We start from the raw sequence: 24,902 nt of genomic DNA, 5'->3' as shown, positions 1-24,902 counted from the left end.
TTGGAATAAGTTCAACCCATATAACATGGAGATATCAATCCTGCACGGATGGATTCTTATAGCTATAGTGACACATGCAGATCCACTGCAGTCAAGAGTCTTAAAATTATATTAAAACCCTAGTTAAAGGAAAATATAAAGCCACCTTTATTTACACAATACAACCCATCAAATGGGACACCAAAAAGTCAAGGCCATGCTAATACTGAACAAACAATCCGTCAACCAATTCTTGTGCAAACAACCATTTCTCCAAGACGAGAATTCAAAGTGTTGGTTCTGATCTGAGGCCTGAGGGTCAGCAACATCAAGTTACTCATAAACAACAAAGCAGAAGAAAAATTATTCCTAACTAGTAATATCCAGTTACAAGATACACTTTCAAGCTTTGGTTCACTGCTCCAAGAAAAATAATGCAACAACTCATCATATGAACTACAGAGATTCCCACCTTCAAACAGGAAAATCCTTCTCTTGTAGCTCAATTTATGGCATTAATAAACAAAATCCTGAATCACTTGATCCTGAATGTGCTAGTATACAATTCTGCACGAAGCATTATTAAATGATCGACTCAAATATTCTAGTTGCTCTCCAAAAATTGAATAGCAGCATCCGAATGAACTCAGAATAATCCCAAATTCAACACCACAGAGGCATATACTCAACTCAGTCTCATTTCCACCACAGGTTCACAGTTTTCCAATGACAGAGACGGGAAAAACATCCTCAGAACCATTAACATGTGGAAAAACTGACTCCAATCTATGGATCAAGCATGTGGACTATATCTCCTTCAGGAAGTAGGAAATTCAAGATCGAGTTTTCTCTTTAAATGTGTTCTATCAGCACTGCAAGTTGAGAAGAATAAAAATCAATATGACTACTGTACATTTTCCTTCAATGCAACATTCTATTAAAAACAAACACACATGTACACCCACATATGGGCTTCAGAATGTGTTTTAGACCCAGAGCCTACTACAAGAATGCAATCTAACATGGCCTAAGTAGATAAAGTAGAAAAATCAGAATTCTTATTACCCCAGTAATCATGTAAATGACTTTCTCGTGGATTACGCACAAGATAGCATGAATCCAACACTCCTAACTCTTCAGAATTTATTTGGATGGTCTATGGGTCGAGTAGTCAACTTCTAAACAAATCTTTTGGAATTGGAGAGAGAAAAGCAGTATCCTAGAATGAGTTATGATTGATGAAATTCCAGAAAGCATTAAACTTCAATAAATGAGATGACTGTAAGGCAACGATGCAGGTGGCCAACGCCATTTATTTGGGAAAAGGTTTGTTGTTGTTGTACTTGTTAAACTTTGATAGATGAGTGGTTGAGATTTACTCCTCGGGGCTCTATATTTATTATGGAACTAAATAATGTTTGAAACTGAGTGAAATCTAAAGAGTAGTTTCAGTTTTTAGCCTGGGGAATGAAAACTCAAACCCCAAGTTCTGACCTGGGCCTCCTAGGGTTAAAATGAGATACCTGGCACATCTCAGTTTCCCAAAGCTAAACTTGAAACTGAGATTAGAACCTTAATTCATTCTGAAGCTCTCTAGGGCATAACAAAGGCTGTAAACAGTTAGCTGGGACTTAAGTCATTTTCTTGGTGCCACATTATAAGGGAAAGAAAAAAGGGCTAGTACAGCTTGGTAGCTTGCCTTTGTTTCAAGAAATAAATATCAAGGTTTGAAAACCGTAATTTCACCCAAGACTGGAATTTAACAAACTCCAATTCTGAATCCTTTCAGTTTGTGCACCCAATGGCTCATCTTTCTGTTTTCATGCACAAACTAAAGAAAAGTGTGAAAGAAAAATCCAATTCTATATTCCATAGGAGGCTAGGTGACTTCAATTGTCCATGAATGCTTTTTCCTATTATTCTTGATCCTACAGAAACTTGATAGGATTGATAGGATCTGCACCCTGGGGCCATTGCTTGAAGCAATGGTGCAAAGTTCAAGTTGCGAGAGTAAATGCCTGAGTCTGATGAATCTAGAGTATATGGCCTGAGTAGGCACGGACTCCAGATTCACCCTACCCAGGACCAACACTAGGTGATGTCCCCGATTGATCAGGGTTCAGCCAATGGCTGAAAATGCATGTCTTCTCCAATATGTGAATTAGATGACCATAATATTGAATTAGAAGTAATACGTAACAGAGTTAAAATATGGAATTTTTACAATACCTGTTCAGCGTTGGTCTTGGAGGTCTTGATCCAAAGACAGAAAAATCTATCGACGTTGGCATAGTTTCACTCCCCGAAACCCCATCTGAGGCTTCATTCGCATGGTGATCAACTTTATCACTTTGGTATGTATTTCCATCAAGCCCCTCACGTTGGACCATGACTCTCCTTTTTCTTGGGGGAGATAAGACAATGGGACCATCATGTGGATTGTGGGCTGAAGGCTTAGACTCTCCCTTACGGGCAGGTCGTGGGAGAAGAGCTGGTTTTGTGGGTGCAGGTACAGACGAAAAATACCTAAATGAGAAGACAGGAATGAGACAAGAGTATCAACCATTTCATCACCCTTTGAGTACTCTCAAGAGACATACCTGTGCTCCAATGCCTGCTGAATAGAAATTCTTGCATTCGGATCATAGGTGAACATCTTTGATAATAGATCCAGAGTATCATCACTCGCCATTGGAAACAATGAATGCAATGAAGGGGCAGGAACAAATTGGTATTCTACATAATCTGGAAGATAAATTATGTCAGGCCACTGGGAAACCTTCGGGGTCCCAAAAGCTGCAAAGATCTTTCCTAATTGGTCAATATCACTTGAGCCCTGCAATCAAAACATCACGAACCCATTCAACCTTTGATAAGCAAAGAATGACATCAGAAATTACAAATTGATTTCGTGCACTTGCACAGCCAGGAAATACATGAGGACCATCCAGATTAGATTTTGACATGCAGTAACACATATAAAGACAACACAAAAAGATAGACCCAACATGATACATTTCTTAAGGGTATGCTACAATTTCAGAGGGATATACATTGCACCGAAGGGAAAAGTCCTCCCTTAAATGCAGTTGAGGCATAAATAGATTCTAGTGCCAGGAAAAGCTACAGATTTAAGCAAAGCTGTGTAAGTGGAACAAAAGCACAAAACAATCCTTCAAAGGCTTCTATCACCTCTTCAATGGATAACAGGGTTATGGCTGCCATGATGTTGGAGATTTCTTTCCCCTCTCGTGAGTTGTGTTTTACTTAGTTTTGGTTGTTTCCATATCCATCTATGAGTCTGTTTAGTTTTGGTTTTTATGTATCAGCCTATGACTCTGTTCCCTTGTTATAGTAGTAAGTTGTTGGTTTCCTGTTCAATCATAAGTAATTTAAGAAATATACTAATTGGCAGGAACTACTCAGAATACAAATTATGTGGATTCGATCAGTATAAGTTCTTATTCATTGTGATTGCTGGTGGTTACTCTTTCTGTTGATCACTGTTTTAATAGTCTACTACAAGATTGTCTATTCTCTTGTTGTAGCAGTCTGTGCTGCCAATCCAGAAATTCCTGCCCTACTTTATATGATATAGATCTGTGTCTACTACTACTTTAATATTTGCAAATGTTTTTGGATCTGGATGTCAGTTTGAACCAATTAAGGGTTGTATGGTAACGATTCTGGCACACTTATTCCGTGCCATTTGCCCACTCTGGCACAGAAATCAGTAAAAACATGTATGGTAAACCGGTTCAACTTTTCTGTGCTGGTTCAGTAAAACTGTGCTGAACCAGGCATTTGGCACAGTTTTTCCTTGTGCCAGAGAGGAGCTTTTCTGACATAGAAGCAATTCTCTTCTAAAATGCGGAGCACAATACGACCTTTACGGAACTCAAGGTTATCGATGTAAAACCAACTCATCTCTCACAACAGCCCTGATCTACGAGCATCTCTCTCGTCTCTCTCAACTCTTTGCTCAACGAACTTGATGTCATCTCTAGTCTCTCGTCTCCTTTCGCTCAACTCTCGTCTCTCTCTGGTCTCCCTTCAATTCTCTCTCGTCTCGCTCAACTCTCTCGACACTCTGCTAAAGATCTTTGCAACCAACTCTCTGCTAAAGTCTCATTTTCTGGTTTCGGAAGACAAATCTTCAGTACAACTGAAGGAAGAAAAGCTCCAGCGTTACTGCACTCTCATTCGCCACTTCAGCCGGACTCTACTCTCCGTTGACATTCCACTGCCACCAGGTACCTTCTTCTTCTTCTTCTTTACAAAATGCAGTCCGTAAGTATTTTTCCCTAACAATTTTTGAGCAATTGGAACCTGGGGTTTTAAGGATTATGGCTTGTTGTATTTTTCCCTAACAATTTTTTAGCAATTTTGGGCAAATGGAACCTCTTCTGCTGCTTCTTTGTTCTTCTGGCTCGGTTGTGGATTGCTGGTTTCTCCCATTTTTTCAAAAAGTTCTTTCTTCTTCTTCTTTACCAACACACGGTGTCTATGGAGTCTTACAAAAATTTGCAGAAATGGTTTCGCAGTTTTCTTCTGTCTCTGGTTTTACAACCTAAACGGTCATAAAATCCCTAAATACAAAGAAAGAAAGAGGAAGACAGATGGTTTAAGAGAGTGATGAACAATAGTCAAATAAGGGATAATGTGGTTTGTGGTTCATGATGAATCATGTGACCATGTCCCCCAGCATAAGTGCTGGTTATTGGAATTGGGATCTCATCTTCTTGACCTGAAAGATCCATCTCTCTCTCTCTCTCTCTCTCTGTGTTCTTTATTTTGGAGACCAAAAGAAAGAACAAAGGAAGAAGACAATTAGAGGCTTGAATGATTAAGAGTGGAACTTGTTTTTGGTCAGGGATTCTTGAGACTTATCTACAGTAATGTTGCCCTTCTTGCTTTTCATTTCTTCCCCCTTGAAAAGACCCACCAGAGAATATAATCAACCACTACGGATTTCCTTTCTCTCTCTCTGGATTCTTCAATTGGTGGTGAGCATGGACTCTCTTCTCACTGTATGCATATACAGTATACACTCAAGTATCTCTAAAACTAATGAAAGAGAATGAGAGAAAGGTAAAGGAGGAAGGAAGTCAACAGGTTAGTCAAGCCAACAACTCAAACAGAAATGATGGTGGGGAAGATGATGGAATATCGAGTGAAAACTCAGATATAGAAAGTCGGAAGAAAAAATGGCATGGAGACCATAACAGGAGCAGCACACAGCATGAAATATTTCCTCTGATTGCTACTGGAGTACAGGCCTCAGGGGATTAACAAAGACAGACTTCCTACATCAGCTTCTATCTGCAAAACTTGAACTAAAAACACACTCTACAGAAAGAAACAGGTATTAAGGAAAAAGAAGTTTAAGAAAGAAGATAGGCTGAATGGAGCAATCGGAATTAATAATGGTGAAGGAGAAGAACAGGGCTGAGAAGAGAAAATGAAGGTGGGTTTTGCTGGTGGGATTTCAAGTCAAGCACTAAGCAAGAGCTTATAGTTGTAGTGAAAGAGCACAAAAAGGAATTGGCTATGGAGAAAGAGAAGAGGGACAAAAAAGTAAAGCAGGTTTTTACAGACAAAGAGGAAGACAGATGGTTTAAGAGAGTGATGAAAAAAAAGTGGGGTTCTTGCTTTGCTTGCACTATCAGGCATCAAGCTTACGCCATACAGGGGTACAGAGCCAGTGGTGTCAGAGACTGTAACAGACAGAGAGAGAGAGAGAGAGAACGTAATATAGTGAGAGAGGGAGGGAAAGAGAGAGAGACAGAAGAAGGGGAGACCCCTTGGAACATCCCCTAGAAGGGTCAGTAACACACATTGTCGTCCTCCAAACAGCTCTATTTGTGGTCCTGCTAGGATTGAGACCTACCATATGCATATCATTTCTTAATGTCAAGCTATGATGTAAAATAGAATGACTATTCAAATTCTTGTTCTGTTTTACTTTGATTGTTTAAGTTTACTTCATTTTGTTTCAATTTATTCTTACCTTGATGGGTGACCTAAGGTTGAACCTTTAAGCTCATGGTTATTGTCTACCATACTAAATGACTGAACAGAGGACTGATAGACGTTAGGAAATGTCATGAATTTGTCCCCAAATATTGAGTTAGGTCATATTTTTCTGTTTTTGGATGTAGCACTATCAGACTTAAAAGGTCACTTCAAGCTTAGGTCCTTTGTGATGTGTCGAAGTGATATCAAAGACACTTTTCACATGATGGAAGCTTGTGGGAACTTGTAGTGTTCTTTATTTGCTCAAGAAAAACAGACCTTTGTATCTAAGTGATTAAACAAACTCTACATTTTTCTGCCTATCTTAATTTTATTCTTTGTTGAATATGTGGTCTATAATTGTCATTTCTGCTTAATGGGATATAATTTCAAGTTCCTTAACTTTTGTTTGTGTGTGATTATACATCAGCTTGTGGGTTTACATAATTTCTTCACCATGTGGGGAAGTTCTTGTGGTTTCTTCAAGTAGCAAAAACCATAATGGGCGGAGTACTTCAACCTGTTTCAAATGTGGACAGGATGGCCACTGGGCTAGGGACTGCCCCAAGTCTTCATCTGATTCCTCAGCTGGAGCAGAAGGGAGGTCTGCTTCATCAGGCACTTGTTATAAGTGCAACATGCCAGGGCATTGGGCCAAAGACTGTACTGATCAATAAACAAAAGTTCGTCGTATCCGGTAGAACTTTTGATTTTCTTGAAATTTTGTTGTAAAAAGGAAGCTTTTAGGGCTGGTCACTGCATTTCCATTCAGGTACATTGGTGTTACACATGGTAGCAATTTGCATAGCATAATAACTTTTGCAACAGATGATATTTCTTTGAAGCAGTGATCAACTTAAAAGCTTTCTATGTGTTGAAATCTCACAAATAAATCATCACTTCCAATATGTGGGATGTATAAGATTTTGCTGTTCAGGCTTTTAGTAATGCTTCCTTATGCTACTTGGTCACATCCTGTCACAAGGTTTCTCGGCAGAGTTGATCTCACAGCAACCTTTGCTATCTTCAACTGAAGGGGTGGTTGGGATTAAGGTAGCTTGAATGCACAAGTTGCTCCTCTAAACTTCAACCATGTCGTTTCATTCTATAAAGTTAGTCTTAGTTTAGTGTTAATGTTCATCTTTATGTGAATAGATTAGGTAGATGTTGGTGTCTGCTACTGAATTTCTGGTTCTGATCTCAGATAGTATTAGCAAGTTATATTATGGTTTTTTAGCCTGGGTTAAGATATTAAAATGTGTTTTAGTAGTTAATGATCGTTTGTTTATGTCTTATGGAGATGAATTGCTTTCTAAATCTTAAGTGTTGCATGAAAGATGTGGTTTTATCATTTATGATCTATGAAAATTGAAGTGCAACTTAACTGGGTTTGTTGTTGGAAGTCATGGCTATTCTTTACTGTTGGAAGAATAATATTTCTTTTATGACTAGAAATAGGTTCTTTGCTTAACCTTTTGTTTGTCATAGAAGAAAAATATTTATTTTATGGCTATTTTCATAATAGGGACTCTTTTGGATTGATACAACATGTGTTTTTGTAGGTGAGAATCCTTAGCTCAAATGGAAGAGCACCTAGAAGGTTTCTAGGGTATGATGGTTCGATTCCATCAGGATTCATGTTGTTAATTTTGTTTTTGACAAATAATGAAAACTATTTTTCCGTAAATAGATGGAGCCTTTGGTGATCTTTTTTTTGGTTTTGATGTTCTTATATGGTATTTGTATTTAGCTTAGTTTTCTTTTGGTTTTATTAAAAAAACAAAAAAAGCATGCCCATTTTGTACTCTAATAACTTTGTACATACCATACAAGATTCTGTGCCAAGATGGGCCTGAGAAACGTGCCCATCTGTGTCCAACCATACAAGATTTTACTACAGATTCTGTGCCAAATTTGTCCACTTCAGCACAGAAGCATAAAAAGTGGATTCTGTGCTGAGTTGGGAATTTTGGCACATAATGGTAGCCATACAACCCCTTAATGGCAGTGTTCCATACTCTGGAAATTCTATTTCAGAGTTGAGTTGAAATTTACCTCTACTTTACCTGTCGCTGTCACTGATCTTTTGAGGTTAGTCATACCTGCCTGGAGGGAGACTTGATCCTCTTTCAGCTCTGTTTTGGTGCCCTAATTGATTGCTTCTGGTTTTCTCCACTGTCCCTGAAGATGGTCTGTTTTCAGATTCCTTTTAAGACCTAAGTTGGCTTCAAGGTTGCTGTCTATTTCAGCTTGCTCTTTTGGGGTTTCATTCATGATAGCTAAACCTAAGCTTCCTTCTGATACTGTGTACATTAACATTACTACCATTAAACTAATTGATGTCTAACCATCTATATAGGCCCAAGCTGTAGAGATGCCTATATTCATGCAACAGGGAAGCTGAAGTATATTAAACATGATACTCCCTCAGCTGAGCCTAAGGATCAGCCAGTATTGCTGTTCATGGCGACTGGGTGAGACACTCTATTAATTATTGGTTGAACATTGTTCAACCATCCAACATTGCCAACTCAATGCCTCACTCTTTCCATAGGTGTTTGGGAAGTACTGTATGAGTTTTCCTCCCAAGAGAAAAATATTTCTCATCGAAATTTGTTTCTGAAACATTGTTGAACCATCCAATGTTGCCAATGTAATGCTTCACACAATTGCCAAAGTTGTTTAGGAAGATTCATTTGAAAATTTGTCCCAAGAGAAAAAAAATCTGCATACTTACAATTTATGGTAACTGAATGAGTACTTCAGTGCCTATAACGGTATTGTTGAAGTAACTTATGATTTATACAAGAGGATGTTCAACTTCAAACAGAGAGAAGTAACTGAATGATTACTTCAGTGCATATAAAGGTATTGTTGAAGAATTCCCGAGAAATTAGCCCCCCCCCCTCATATAGAGCAGTTGACGCAACAGAGCACAGAATTCCATGTGACTAAATTTTTGGTTGGATTCTCCACCCTATATATTGGTCTGTTAAAAGCCCACTCCTTACTAGGGGGTAAGTAACCTCTGTCAACAAGGTCTTGTCCCACCATCTAAATTGCTTTGTTACACCCTCTAGGGTTGACTCTTCTCCTTTCTCCTGAGGATAGTTCACCTTTTATTGCTTAGCATGGTCTCAGTGCATCCTCTTCAGGAAGAAGCCATTGTAATTGGAGTGGTTGTGGCCCTAGTAGCCGTGGTACGGATGTACAGTCCATAAACAAGTCCTCATGCTAACTGTACTAGCTAAAGAAGGCTAAATAGTACTATTGACAAATGTTGGGCAAAATATGATCGTTCAGACTGTGCTAATAACTTCGTCAATACTGCGATTATTGGTCCTTGTACCATGCATATAACCTCTAGAGATCATACATTTGCATCTACACCATGAGTCTCTTCCATTTGTGGTGTGCCAAGAGATGACTAAATAATCAGATCCTCAAGCACCTTTGTTAGGTACCTGAATGAGGCTACTTAACAAGGTGGAATAACTCAAGAAGATAATAGCAATAACGGACTTTGAATAAAAGTTGAACGAGAAACAAAACACACTACTAGCAGTAGGTGAATCCTATGGCTGCCCAAGAGCAATGGCTCTCACATAAACTTCTCTCTCTATATCCTTTCTACTCATCCTCCCCCCTATTTATAGCAATTACATTCCTATCGAATTAATTAACAAAATCAGCCTACTTCGAGTAGGACTCTTCAAAAGAAACCTAACTGTAATGTAACTCTAACCTAGATGTATTATGACTCTTGACTCTCTAAATCTAATTCTAATAACCTTAACGCAGAAGGACTCTTCATGCTTCAAATTTGCCCGTCCTGAATGCACTAGGACTCTGCTGAAAACGACAGGACTCTCTTCACTCTTCAAACTGTCAATCGTTTCCTTGGGAGTGCTTTCCTTGTCAAATATAGACTCTTGATATCAGGGGCTTATCAACCTTCAACAGCTTGAGCCGCGTTTGCTTCTCTCTGTTACTTTAGCCCAAAGAGGTATGCGCCTTTCTTACCTCTACTTCAATCTACTTTGTGCACTAAGGATTCCAATACTTCTGTGATATGACTACTAAGATAAACTTGTTTTCTTCTCTTTCCTAAAATATTTATTCTTTTGTTATTCTTGCAGATGATTCCTTTAGAGCCTGTTTGGTTATGTGAATCCAGGGATTTCAAATCCTTGGATTCATGAATCTGTTTTTTTAAACCGTTTGGTTGAAAAACATGGGCTGGTTCATAAATCCAGCCATTTCAAAATATAGAGTAAAAATGTGAATGGATGGAGTCCATGATTTTAAGGTGAAATGAGTGGAATCAACCCTAGCTATAAAAGCCCTTGAATGAGCGCATTCACGTTTACGGAACGACTCTCTCTCGAATGGCTCTCTTTGCAACATTCTCTCTCGAACGGCTCTCTTTGCAACGCTCTCTCTCTCTCGAACGGCTCTCTCTGCAATGCTCTCTCTCTCGAACGGCTCTCTCTGCAACACTCTCTCGAACGGCTCTCTCTGCAACATTCTCTCTCAAACGGTTACACACTCATTAGTTACACACTCCCTTTGGATCTAGCTCCTGCAATTAGTTACACACTCCGGCTGCTGCTATGGCAACATCTGCTTTTCTGGTGTCTATCCAACTCAGGTACCTCTCGTATGCTCTTCTTCCCCTTTGCGCCTGCACCTTCTCTAATGCTCTTCTTGTTTCTCCTCTGTTCTACGTTGTCTTTTGTTGTTGAAAAAAACAGAAAAAAGCTGATCAATATGAAAATCCCTCATTCTGAAATTTCTCATGGCTCATAGCAATTTTCCCTTTTCCGGTTACTCTTAGTTTTCATTCAAATCGTTTTTATCTGCTTAAAATGGCAGTAGATGAGCCAGGTGAAGAGCAACAGGTGGTTTGAGTCTCCTCTTTCTAACCCAAAACCCCTTCTTTTGATCTCTATTTTCTTTTTCATAGGAGCATTTGTGACTGATGCCCACATTGTAGGATTAAAGAGTTGGTTGGGAAGATTGGATTTAAGATGAAGAGAAGAAGAGTTGGGTTTCTGCTCGCTGTTGGTTTGCTAGAAATCTATATGAACCCAAATGAATTGTTAATTTAAATCTGATCTCGGGATGCATAGTAATATCATCTTCAGCTTCCTTCTCCATCAATACTCTTACTTAAGAACTCCTAATCCAACCATTGGATTTACTTGATAGACATCTCGGTTAGTCTAAGAACTGCTGTTGACGAGAATCTTACCTCCATTAGTTCATCATTTTCTCAGATTTCTGAATTCTGAAACTGAGACATCTCAAGTTACTAATTTTGCGACAGTTCTGGTTCTAGAGATCTAACCATTGAATTGAACCCATCTTTTGAAGAGTTATTCCTTGCAGTGTTTGATAAACTTCATGTCCAGATTTCACAATTATCTGAGTTGTTTACCTACAGCTATAAGTGTTCTTGAATTCTGGTTATTTGTTTACGTTGACTCCCGGTTGTAGCATGACTCCCTTGTTCTAATTATATCTGATGTATTTTTTCTGGCAGCTTGGTTGTTTGTTGCTAACCAAGCTTAAGATGAACCAAGATAGAACCTGATGCAGCCTAGAATAATCTCCCCAAGTTCCTATGGATTCGGCTGGTTGTGGAGATGAAGAGATCAAACCAGGGAATGGGGGTCCAAAACAGAAATATAAGAGAGAATTTAAGGGGGACTAATGTTCTTCTATACTGTTGGTAGTAGCGTAATGTTGGATTTTCTGATCTGAAGTTGGTTTCTCCAGCAGTGTATTCAATGGTTGACTTCCTTATATTAATCCCAGCATTATTTATCTCCAGAAAAACATGCATTACAACCTTTAATCATTAGGAGACATGCTTGTTTGGTGCTTTCTTTTGATTTCTTTCTGGTTTTAGAGCACCGTAATGTTTTATAGAAGTTGTATCAAAACTTTTTCTTATTGTTGTTATATATCAAAACTGTTTCCCTAAGGTCTTCCTGTTTCTTCTATTCAAACATGCCTTGTTTATTTATTTTCCTGAATCAAACTGCCCTGTTGGATGTTGATCTTTCATTTCACTACATGCTGTCATTTTTTAAGCTGTACACGATACTCATAAAATGATCATTTTGTTTAATTATGCTTATTCTCTTGGTTCAAATATGTAGAACTGCATTTTGTTAGAATAAGAATAAAAAAGTCAATTTTTATAGTCAATTTTAAGAGTAGCTATGAGCATGTATTTGTTGCAGCTTGTCCTCAGCTTGGTAATCTCCCTAGCATACTGAACATCTCCATAAGGTCAAAGGGTGATTTTAAGTGAGAGATGGAAGATACAGATTAGAAGGTCATAATGGGAGGGGAAAACCAAAACAGAGTGATCTTACATCAGCCTCTGTTAGTTATATTGGGTTTTTATTTTGATTCATGTAATTTGACCACATCGTAAAAAATTATTCACCTTTTTTTATTAGATGGATGACTTCAATTTAAATAATCAAACAGGAAAGCTGGCACTGGTACGAGCCAGATTGATTAACCCAGTTTCAGATCTGGTTTAAATTGTATTAATTAGCATAGTTCCTCCATTGAACAGCATGCATTGTGGCTCAATTTAAGTCTGCATGTGACTAGCACATGACTGTAATTAGTAGTCTTATGCATCCATCATAGTTTCTTAATCAATTTACGTTACCTGATAATTTAAGGATTGCATTAGGCTGTCTCTTTTTAGTATGGAAGTCTACTTTTTAGCATTTTATATAGGCTTTAATAGGGTGCTTCATTAGACACGAATTTGATTATTGAAATTCCTTCGTAAGCTGCCATTGCCTTCTTCTCCAGTTTGAGTTCTTTGTCTAGTGCTTCAACTTAGGGGCGGGTCCCCGCCCCCGCCCGGGGCGGCACCCCCCCCCCCCCCCCCCCCGCCCGCCCCGTCCCCCTGCCCCCCCCCCGCCTCCCCCCCCCCCCCCCCCCCCCCCCCCTCTTTTTTTCCCCCGCCTTTTCCTCCCCTTTGCCTCTTTTTTCTCCCCTTCCGTCTTCCTCTTTCTTTTTTTTCCTTTTCTCTTTTCCTTTTTTTTTTGGTTTTTTTTTCCCGTCTTTTGTTCTTTGGTTTGTTTTTGCTCGTTTTTTTTACTATTCTGTTTTCTCTCTCCCTCTTCCCTTCCTCTCTTTTCTTTTCTTCTGTTCTCTCTTTTCTTCTGTCTTTTTTTTTTGTCTTTTTTCTTCTTTTCTTTTGTTTTTTTGTTTTTCTTTTCTCTCCTCCGCTTTCCTTTGGTTTTTCTTTCGTTCCTTTGTTTTCCTGTTTCTGTTTCGTTTTTCTTCTCTTTGCTTGCTTTCTTGCCTTTTTTCTTTTCTCCCTTCTTTCTTTTTCTCTTCGCCCTTGTTTTTTCTTTTCTTTTTGGTTTTGCCTCTTTTTTTTTTTCTTGGTTGTTTGTTTTTTCTTTTTGTTTTTTCTCGTCTTCTTTGTTTCGCCGTGCCGTTGGCGGCCTTGGGCCCCTCCCCTGGGCCCCCGGCCTCGGCCGGCCCTTCCGGCGCCTCCCCCCTTCCGCCCCCTTGGCCTTGGCGGGTGGGCTGCCCGGGCTGGGCCGGGCTGCCCCGGCCGTGGTGGCTCTTTCCTGGGCGGGCTGGGTCCCCGGCCCGCCCGTCTTCACTCTGGGCTGATTGCCTCCTTGGTGTTTAAAGTCCAAGTTGTTGTAAGTGTTTGGTGTTTAAACTTTAGAGTCAAGTTACTATTGGTGTTTGGCGGGTCCCTGCTACCATAGGGACTGTGGAACCAATAAACTTCTTGCCAGAGAGAAGGCTGAAAGGTTCCATTGAAGCCTCCTTCAACTAGGTCAAAGATTACTTCATCCATCAAAGGATCTCTGTCATGTTTCAGCCATGTACAACCTGTTGACAGTCGGTTCAGAACATCCGTGAGTTAATTGCATTACCCCAACCCCCCAATTCTGTTCCTAACCTTCAAATCCCCCAAGTCCTAGCGTCTTCCTTGGCTGCCTTCGTTTTCGGAAACCCTTGCATAATAAAACCTACCTAGGGTCCAAGTTCACCATTAGAATCCTTCCAAAATTCAACCCCCTGTATATCATTCCCCAAACTTGACATCTTCAAGAATTCCAGTAAAACCTTGTTTACCAAAAAAAGAAAAAAGAATTCCAGTAAAACCTAACATCCAAATAACCAAATTTATTCAAGTTCAAACAAGCTGGAATTTTAAATTATGCAACTACCTTCTAGAAGATCATATTCATGAGAATGCTGCCTAGCCAAATCTAACCATTATAACCAGCTGAAATTTTGAACAAGTCTTCTCCTAACCCTGAGAGAGACTCAATCTAAGTTCCATACCATCTGATTGCTTGAAATTATACCCTTTTGCCCTTCAGTACCATTTCTATACTAGGAATTCTCCATAACTCGATATTTAACCACCTGGTATAGTCATACTTTGAGCATTCCTCCACCATCAACTTGACATAATCCCACTGTTAACCCTTACCCTCAAGATGGCCCACGTGGATTGTCTGGTTCATTGATGATCCTCGTTAACTGGACCCTAGTTAATCCCTTCAATATAGGGCTACATCAATTCTAAAATCTGCAAAACCTAAAACCTTCATTAACAACCTTCCCTACACTCATCTGACATAACCTTGCCATCAAACCCTAGGTTTTATTAACTCTAAACCCTAGGTTTGAACTCAAAACCTTAAGCTGACCAATTTGAGCTGCCTGTTCATTTAAGTTCCTGGTTATTGGACCCTGCCTTCTAGTTGATTTCCCATCAAACGAAGCCAATATCACCCCATTTATCTGGGAAAAGATTGAGTTCTCAAGTGCAGAAGCAGTAATTAATTAGCTGCATAATGAAGTCATAGAGAAAAGGGGAAATTGAAATAATAAAATAGAAAACATAAGAATCACAATATAAGAATCCATTATAACCATACTTGTATCAGGAGGTAGTATGCACTAGAAGTATGCGCGACTTGTTTTCTATGATAGGTCGCAACTGTCTTCTTTCTGCCTCTAGTAGACTAGGAATATAGAGGCAAGTGGAGAAAAGGCATTCGTCCACTAGATTCTTTACAATGGCTCTTTAACAGTGGATGAAAGAGAAGAGTATTTGTTATTGATAAACATGTGCTTGAACTTTCCACATTGTTGCTTTGATATAAAAACTCAGGTAGCATGTCAAAGCAAATTGCTGTATGTTTAAATGACTGATCCCAAATTGCTATATGTTTAAATGACTGATAAGAGGACATCTGATAGTATGTGCAAGGGGTGAAGCCGAGAGATTTGTTTTGTACTCCTCTATGGTTTCAAGAGCATACAGCTACCTACTAGTTTCTTCCAGATCTTGTAAATTTCAGATCTGTGACAACCCATACCCATGATGCTTCTTTTTTTGTTTGTTAGATGGCAGAATCACAATCACAATCCCAATCAACTCAACCAAGAAAAAGGGATACAACCAAGTGGTCTAAGCCACACTCGCACTTGTTTTTGCAGACTTTGGTCACCCACCATAAGTGTGGGAAAGGAGGAGATAATGGTCTTAGGCCAGCTCAGTTTGCAGAAATTGCAAACACGATTAATGCAACACTCCAAACCTCATATGAGGCTGATCAAATTAATAACCATTATCGAGTGTCGAGGGCAAGAATCAAATGCAGTGGCCTTGAGTGGAATGGCGAAGAATCAAGGTTCGATGGACCTGAGCACATGTGGGCTTCCTTTCAGGTATGAACCTTATGATTTTTAGTCAATATGTTTCATTGGAAACACTTGTTTTTTGAAATACATTTACATATCAACATGTTTGTATTACATTTTTGTAGAAAACTGAAGAAAGGTTTTGGAAGGACACAGAAGTCCTACCCATCCACTATGAGGTGCTTTTGTGGTTTGGCAATGAAATTGCCACAGGTCAAGATTCGACTCACCCAACTACCGTAGGCATTGATGATGTGGACTTGGCTGACATGACACTAGAGACTAATGGAGAGTGAAGTGTTCAACTAACCTCGAGTGGTCAAAGGTCAACACCCCGAGGTGGGCCAACATCAAAGGCTGTTGAGGGATCTTCAAGTAAGAAGAAGAAGGCCAAGACTGCGGTTGATAAGATAGTAAGTCCCTTCAAGCAGTTGGCTAATGCCTTTGACATGTTTGTGGAATCGGATTATCTCCCAACTATGTCAAAAAGGCTTACAGAAGCACTCAAAGTAATTCCTAGCCTCAATGTTCGTCGAAAAATGGCAGCCAAGACTTACTTCATCAACAACAAAGCTGAAGCCCAAATTTTCTTGGACTATGATGATGAAGAGAAGTTGATAATGTTGGATGAGCAGGTTCCTGTTGCCACTGAATCAAATCTACCCAGAAACTTGTTTGGATAAACTATTTTTGTTTAAGTTCTAACTTGATGCTTTATGATGTATTTGTTTTCTTTTGTCCAGATATTTTTCTTTTGGCTTCAGTCATAAGAAGTGCTTAACTTCTCTGTTGCATGAACCCTTTTTTGGACAATGTTTATAATTTGCTAACATATATTGTAGTGATGTGTATACTACATGTCATGTCTTGGGTGTCATTTAAAGTTTACATGTTAGTGGATGGGCCATTGACCAATTTCTATGAACAATAAGAAGTTCAGCTAGATGTAAGTGATCATGTTTTTCAAAATTAATATATATTTACTTTTTTATACAACAGGATCAGTTACTGGGTAATTTGATTGATCAGGTTTACCCTTTACTTTTTCAAATTTGATACAATTTTCATAGTTTTAATTGAACTATTTAACCTAATATAAAATTTGGAAACAGAGAACTAAATCAACATCTTGAATCAAATGATGAAGACCGATGCAATTGATCATATTTCAGTTTTCTTTTTTGGGTTATCAAACACCGCTTTGAATCTAAATTGTCAACTCTCAATCCTTTTATCCTGGGCGAAGGATTAAAAAATTTCCATCTTTATCTTTGAAAGTGCATTCTCAATTCATTGAAATTCTTCTGCTAACAGTTTGGTCTTTCTGCCCACTTCAATATCTTCAGCTAATTTGACCAATGAATGAACTACAAAAGCTCTGAGTAGTGAGAGAGAGAGGTATAGAGAAAAAGAGCACAAAGGAAGAAACATGCATAGTTTCTTGCACCCATCAACGCACGCAAATCTATGAACTGGTTAGAGTTGAACCACAGCTAGATGGGTTAAATTCACACCATTAGAAGAAACAAAAAGGAAGCAGTATAGATGAAGGAAATGAATCATGATTCTCAATCGTCAAGCCAAGGATGACAAAACCGTAAAGCTAAGGAACACTGACTGCAAGATATTTAAATTGAATAAAGTGAAGATTTGTTTATGCAAGGAAAGTATCTTATCTGATATGCCACTACTGCTACATGATGAAGCAATGGGGCTAGTGTTAACAATTGAAAAAAAATACTCCTGATCAAACAATGGTATATAGAAGTACATTTTCTTATAAGGAAATGATTTCAGAATTCGTCGGATATTATTCTTGGTAGAGAAGACTTGAGGGCAACATATGTATAGCTAAGGCATTGACAATGACTGGATACTGATTCGTAGTTATTAGGACTTAGCATTGCAGTTCCAAAGAAGGAATAATATTAGATTACAATTAGTTGATTAGGATCTATATTTGTGCACTTGCATCCGTCTAAGTCAACCAATTTTGACGTCAAGTTCAACAAAAAGCAAGATAACCCCCTTAAAATCGGGGAAAAAAACAAGGGCATTTTTGTCACAAAAATTATTAAACTAATGGTTTCTGTTAAGCTTGTCCTTATTTAATAATTTCTTGAAACCACAGGGGAGTGCAAAAGAAAACTTAAAGTCGACTAAAAGTGATTTGGACCAAACCTCATCCAGATGAAAATTATCCATTTTGAAATTCATGGATTCAGATAACCAAACAATTTTTCAAGGTGAATCTATAGATTTCAAATCCACAGATTTAGGATAACCAAACAGTTTTTCAGGATGAATCCATAGATTTCATTCCACAGATTCAAGTAACCAAACAGTTTTCAGGATGAATCCACAGATTTCATTTCACCAGATTCAAGTAACCAAACGGTTAATTTTTTGAACTATGATTCCACAAATTTGAAATCCATAGATTTGAAATCTCATTTCATTTCAAATGGCTAGATTCACACAACCAAACAGGCCCATACTAAATTCAACTCCGCCAGTGTTTGCTGCTGGTCCCAAGCCCAGTAAAGGAGGAGGGTTGGTGCATTAAGTTGGTAGCCGGCACAGGAAAAAATCAAGCCAAACCATTTCACATGGATTTGACCTTATATGATAAATGTTATGCTAGGGCATTCCTCGACAAAAGAAGCGACATCTACACTACGCCCCGGGTGTAGCAATAAGTGGACAAGGGTTAGATTGGGTTTCCCCTGTAAGTGACTCAAGCATAAATAACTCTTTATTCTTTGATTCTTCTTGTTCTTGTGTGGATCTTATTGGCAAATACATACCTTGGCTTGATCGAGCCTCATTTCAACTAGATTTGGAAGTTTTTCATTTGTGGACTCCATCATTGCATATCCATTAGGACAATCACAACCAGTTAGCCAGTTTTGTGACCGGGACATAGTCCATGGCCTTATGATACATTCCCTAGGGTAGGATATCTATTTTATGTTGATGATACTATAAAAGGGCAATGACGAACTACATGGATAACGTTATGCATATCATATCATGGGGATGTTTATGTTCAGTATTCAGAATACTCTAGGACTCAGGGGATGGATCCAACCCAACACAGTAGATTCTATTAGATTAAACTAAGTCTCATTCATCTTCTATTGTTATTGTGGACTTTCTGATATCTTGTATGATGTATCTCATTCGTTCATTTGTTGTAATTTTTAACCTAGTATTGAATTTTGCACTTCTACTTGTATATTGAATTCTACTTGTTCTTGGATTTGTTGTTGCTTTTAAACGAAAATTTTAGTGTTCTCTTGCAAAATATACATACTTACACTTGTGAAATTGCATGTTCAAACTTCCAGTTTTGCCTACATACACTCATGCATGTGCAGGCCAAGAACACCACTTTGGACTAGGTTTTAGACCAAAATAACACTTCCATTGTATATATTGGCCTCAAATTAGGCTATACACCGAAAACCAGGACAAGAAAACACCTAAAACCCACCGAAACAAAGCATCAAAACATGTTACAAAACTGTACAATGTTTCACCGAAATTTGGGCAGAAACGAAATTTTGAACAATGATTAGAACTTAGAAGAGGTGCACTCAAAGCATTATAGAAAAATATTAGCAAATTTTGAAGGAAAAAGTATAGGAAATTCAATGACACAATGCTTAAGGAGAGAGGGGTAATCATTTCAGTAAGAAAATGACATGAGATTTCTTCTAGAGAAACCAAATTCATGCAGCAGAAATTTTATAAATTTACCATTTTTTTCTGGTGTAACAAGCCCATATACGTATGAAAATAAAAGAAATCCAAAAAAGACTAAAAGAGTAAATAAGGTAACATCCAGATCTCCCACAAAAGAATAAATTATCCACTTAATTGAATTGGGGCAAGGTTTTGGAAAATATCAGAAATGAGAATCAAGTTTAGATCTACTTATTTCCTATTAGCACTTATTTATAGAAAAATATAAGTGGATGAGCAAGCAAGTTAGAGAGAGCTCATAAGACAAAGTTGAAGGTTCCTGGACAGTTATTTCAAACGAGGAAGAACAATACAGTAACCACTGACAAAAATATTTAGACACTGCAAGTTCATACAAACTAATCTGGAAAGGATTAGCAAAAATAAGAGCCACGAATGACCTCACTTCACCTGTAGAAAGGGTCGGCGGAGGAGAAGTTCAGCAAATATACAAGCTGCAGCCCAAACATCAACGCTGGACCCATATTGCTTAGTTCCAAATAATAATTCTGGTGCCCTGTACCATCGAGCAAAAACCTAGAAAATAGAATTGGATGCTCTGAATTAGCAGTAATTTAAATTATTCAAAATATCATAGATAGTTAGATACTGAAGTATAATGACTGAACCATGCAGGGAAGATAGATTTATCTTTATATGAATTGATATGATTTAGATACATGAAAGAATCAACAAGCCTACTACCAGTGGCAACACAATTTAACACTCATTACGACAAAAATTTGATAGCTCAGTGGCTTTAGAGGCAAATTATAACAGAGTAAGTAAAAAATAGCTCTCCAATTCCAAAGGTCTTTGATTCACTTGCCAAGTTCTTTATGGAATTTCATGAATCTATGAAGCCATTTTGCCTACGTTTTCTGCAGAATTTCAGAGAAAACATACAATGCATAGATTGCACATTGCCAGAAGGCTAAGTTCCATACATATACCTGGTGAGTAAATTTGCGGTCTGGGCTTCCAAATATACGCGCCAAACCGAAGTCAGCTAGCTTAAGCTGCCCGTCAGTTCCTATAAGTAAGTTATTTGGTTTCATGTCCCTGTAAAACAACATAAAATTATTATGTTCCTGAGACAAAAGCATGCACGTAAGGAGAACCTTGATGACGTCAAACCATTAACAAAGGAATTCCAAGGCATACCTGTGCAGAACCCATTTCTTGTGGCAATGTGCAAGCCCTTTCATTGTCATCTGCATATAAGACTTTATGTCAGCAGGAGATAGATAAATATTCCTATCTCGGATGACAGCTTCAAGGTCACTCTCCATAAACTCAAACACAAGGTGAAGGTTCCCCTTGTGAGGGAAAGCATCAATCAACTCAATTATGTTGGGATCCTTGAGCTCTTTAAGCAGTTTAATCTCCCTTAGAGCAGTAAAGTTTACACCCTCTTTGCACTTCCCCAGCCGGATTTTTTTAATTGCAACTATCTGTTCCGTCTGCAGAGAACGAACATAAGCCATAAATAAAAAACAAATATACATTGTAGCTTGAAGTAAAGGTTCACGTTCTTCATTTCTCCTCTTTATTTTTCTGATTAAATTTTTTTCTCCAAGGAAAATACAGTCAGTGATAGCTATGTTATGGAAGAGATACTTATGCACAGACTTCATTTATCTCAACCTCTTAAACTATCAGGCCAACTATAAAACCTCCCACCCACAAATAGAAAAAAACAAAAACACTCAGGAGCTCCAAAAATGGTCCACCAATGTAGATTAACAGCACAATATAACTAGAAATAAAGAATCAAGTCATCACCTTGGTATCAATGGCCTTGTAGACGACACCATAGGTACCCTCACCGAGGATCTCACGCTTCAGGTATCGGTTTGCAACTTTCTTGGTAAGCAGTGTATCAACCTCCAACATTGTCATTGAGAAAATTTGGCTGTTTAGAAGTGAGTGATTTAAGCATTTTCAGAAGAGTTCATTCAGTTATCTTGAGGCCACCAAATTCAGTATGTTGAGGTCCAATTTTTCAGTCAGCTTTCAGTGAACCTGTTCCAAGAACAGCAATACATACTTAACCTAATGACTACAACAAAATACAAATTTCAGCCATTTCCTGTTTCCATTACATTCTGCCAGATACCATATACGTCCAAAACAACAAACATACGCAATATAATTTATTCTAAAATCTAATTTAAACAAAATAAGGGTAACCAAGAAAAGGTTCAAGAGAACACTCAGGAAGACAAAAAGGGAAGCCCAAAAGGGAGAAATCCACAAATCAGCTGATTAAAAATGCCCAGATGGGAAGAGGAAACGATGGAGCAGCTTAAATTAAAAACCAAGTCCAACAGCAACTACTAACTAGGTTAGGAAATGCGTTAGATTCCCTACAATTCATTGCTTAAGTCAGCAAGAACAGATCAACCACTCCCTCACTGGGTAGGAACACGAAAATTATTATTCCAGCTGAATTCAATGAAAAAAACAAAAACAAAGAAGTGCTCCTTTTATTAAGTTGGTCCCCAACCCACAACCAAATTTTGTTCTCATACAGTAGTTCCTCCAGAAGAACACCATTATTCACTGATATGAGCATTCTCAAATCAAAAAATACAGAAGAGTTTAGTAATCATATGTTTCTGAATGCTTCATCGCATAAAGCTATCTATTCACAAAAGAACTAAAATATATGTACCTAAAAAACCATAAAGAGCAAAAGCGTTCCTTCATACATAGTCCAAATGAAGAAGCAAGAAGCAGATTACTGGCCGTGAATGAAAAATACAAGATCCCAATATTATTACCAAAATGAGAAAATGTAAACTCAATTGTGTTGGGCTTTGATGCATCGACTTTGGGGAATTTTAAATCTAGGTACATCTTAAAGAGAAAACACAGAGAAGATAGGAAGAAGGAGAAAGACAGAGAGTAGGGGAGAGGAGACTCACCGTGCTCGGATAATTATAGACAGAAGGGATTCCAACAATGGGTTTTAAGGATAGATCTCAGATTTTTTTGACAAGATAAGAAAGAGACTTGATCAACTGCTCTCAGTGAAGGGTGCAAGATGAAAGCAGCGAGGGGTTTCTACTTTCCAGGACGGTTTTGGTTCTTTTGTAAGGGAATGCAGCTACCCACTTTTGAGTTGCGAGAGTTTCTTTTTCCGGATGCTGGACTGGAGAGTGGTGTGGTGGAACGAAGTTCTCCTGCGAGGTTTCTTGGCTGCAGATGTCTCCGACGGAAGAGAAGAGGTTGAATGGGGAATTCTTGAGGGTTTCACTACGGGTGTGTTCAAACGGGACAGAAGAGGTTTACGGAGTACTTCTACGAGGGTTTTTCAGCCTGCAGAGGTCATCGATGTGATTCCACTCTAAAAACGAGAACTCTAGCGGGACCAGGTTTCGGCCATGAATGGTAGTGGTTAGAGCTTTATGGAAGAACCGAGGAAAGAAAAAAGAGAGGAGCGGGGGAGCAGCGAAGATTCAGGAGAGGGAAGGAGGGAAACATACGTTGAATTCTTTTTCTTGATATTCTAAAGAATATTTTACGTGAGACCCCTCAGTTTCCACTGGAAATACGGTTCACCCCTTTCAAAATCAAAGGTTTGCAAAAGACTCCCTCCACTTTTAACACCGTCACTTGGCCGTTAACCAAAAATATCATCTTAGCATTTTACCCTCGCTTGATAAAATCATTTTAAAACTATGTACATAATGACCAATATACCCAAGTATTATTCCCTTTCCTTCCGCTCTTCTTTCTTCGTTCAACACGACCACCGCTGGTCTATGGTCATTTTTTGAGCACCAGAGGATTTTCATTTGCGGCAACAACCTGCTGTTGCCAATGGCTAAGATTAGCCCACATAAGCAAGTGTTAATCGGACGGCTCTAAACTAAAGGGTAAGGGATATATATATATCCCCATATAAATACAAAACTTATTTTTACATGAAAATTTTGGAATTTAGAAAATTATATCCCAGCTCTAACCGACGACGAATCCCCAAATTTTGAGGTAATGAGGTAAGACACTACAAATTGTTTTGAATCTGATTTATGCGGCTTTGTAAGGAGATGAATCTGAGAAATAAAGGGTTTCGAAAACAACCTGCTTGAGCCGTTGAAACACGCACAATCTTTCCGATCAGGAGAAGAGCCGTTGAAGCAAACTCGGAGTAGCATGCAAGCAGTGGATGAAAAAGTGGATAAGAAGTCGAAGAAACCGAAAGTTGAGTCAGCTGAGATTCAGTTAAGAATGATGAAGTTTGATATGTGCTCCAAACGAGGTGATGTCTTGGGTGCAATTTCTCTTTATGACACTGCTCGAAGAGAAGGCATGAGCAACTTAAGCACGCACAGTCTTTAGCTGCTTCTACTCCTGTTCATCTCTGAAGCCAACATACTCTGTTCTGGTCAGGAAACTCTGAAGCCCAACTGCCCATTACTCCATCAGGGCATTTGATTTCTTTGAACAAAGGTAAGGACCATAAGGTATCCAGGTATGGTTAGCTATCTAGGAATCGGATGGGAAGAAGACAGCTGTGAAACAGAAGGAACACGAGAGTTGTGAAAGAGTCCGTCTTCGTCATCGCAGATGGAAAAGAAAGAAATCAGAGGTTAGATTTTGTAAATTTATAAAAAAGAAAACGTTTGAAAGTAAAAAAAGAAATTATAATTACATTCATACCCCCCTTCAGTTTTAATCTAACCTCTGATTTCTATTTGGATTTTCCTTGTAAAAGCTGGTGAAATCCTGACCATTCGCGCTGACGCAAATAAAAATCCACAAGAAAGAAAATAACTTGATAAAAATGAAGCAGTTGCAACGCTCTAAACAGAGGCGGGCCTGGGGCCCGGATTTTTTAATTTTTTTATGACTTCCTTAATTTTTTTATTTTTTATATTAATTTTCTTTATTTTTCTAGTTTTTTTTTCTTCTCACATGTGAAATATCAGTATTTGCCTCCCCCAAATTGAGAATAAATTTTAAAAGTAAAATAATGGGTATAAATGTCATCCCTAGTTAAAAAATAACTCTTCAATCCCTATTTATGCTCCTTTCTCTTTTCTTTCACATCTTTTCTTCCTATTTATTCTCCTTCTATAAACGTGGGTTAAGGAAATTTTTGAAAAATTATATTATTAAATATTTAAAATGTCATTTCTAATGCAAACTAACTCCTCAATCCCTATTTATTCTCCTCTTTCTTCTCTCTCACATCTTTTCTTCTTATTTATTCTCCTTCTATATGTGGGTTAAGAGAAATTTTTCAAAAAATATATATTATTAAATATTCAAAATGTCATTTTTAATGGAAACTAATGGCTCAATCCATATTTATTCTCTCATATCTCATCTTTCCTCTCTCTTCTATTCTTTTTAATTATTCTCTTCCGTTTCTTTTTTTCTATCTAGGGTAAATATCACTTACCTCCCTCTCTTAGCTGGACAAATAT

General features: G+C 38.2%; 1 protein-coding gene across 3 annotated transcripts; it reads right to left on the bottom strand.

The window, feature by feature from the left end:
• Window positions 1-82: 82 nt before the first annotated feature.
• On the bottom strand, window positions 83-23,997 carry CDKD1;3 (cyclin-dependent kinase D1;3). 3 transcript variants are annotated; one of them, XM_089144849.1, is made up of 8 exons: window positions 23,554-23,997; window positions 21,247-21,486; window positions 20,626-20,924; window positions 20,415-20,523; window positions 19,873-19,998; window positions 2,580-2,815; window positions 2,209-2,505; window positions 83-851 (listed from the first exon to the last, which is right to left on the bottom strand). In XM_089144849.1, the coding sequence occupies exons 2-8, from the start codon at window positions 21,361-21,363 to the stop codon at window positions 797-799; spliced, it is 1,239 nt and encodes a 412-aa protein (XP_089000975.1). In that variant the 5' UTR covers window positions 21,364-21,486; window positions 23,554-23,997; the 3' UTR covers window positions 83-796. The 3 variants fall into 3 exon arrangements, with proteins under 3 accessions (XP_089000975.1, XP_089000974.1, XP_089000976.1); XM_089144848.1 differs by lacking the exon at window positions 23,554-23,997 and adding an exon at window positions 22,392-22,924; XM_089144850.1 differs by lacking the exon at window positions 23,554-23,997 and adding an exon at window positions 22,139-22,384.
• Between the last annotated feature and the right edge of the window lie 905 nt (window positions 23,998-24,902).

This window comes from Hakea prostrata, chromosome 2, assembly GCF_041222555.1.
Source record: "Hakea prostrata isolate BN-2017 chromosome 2, UWA_Hpros_2, whole genome shotgun sequence".
Lineage (NCBI taxonomy): Eukaryota > Viridiplantae > Streptophyta > Magnoliopsida > Proteales > Proteaceae > Hakea > Hakea prostrata.
This window is presented reverse-complemented; position numbering and strand designations above follow the sequence as displayed.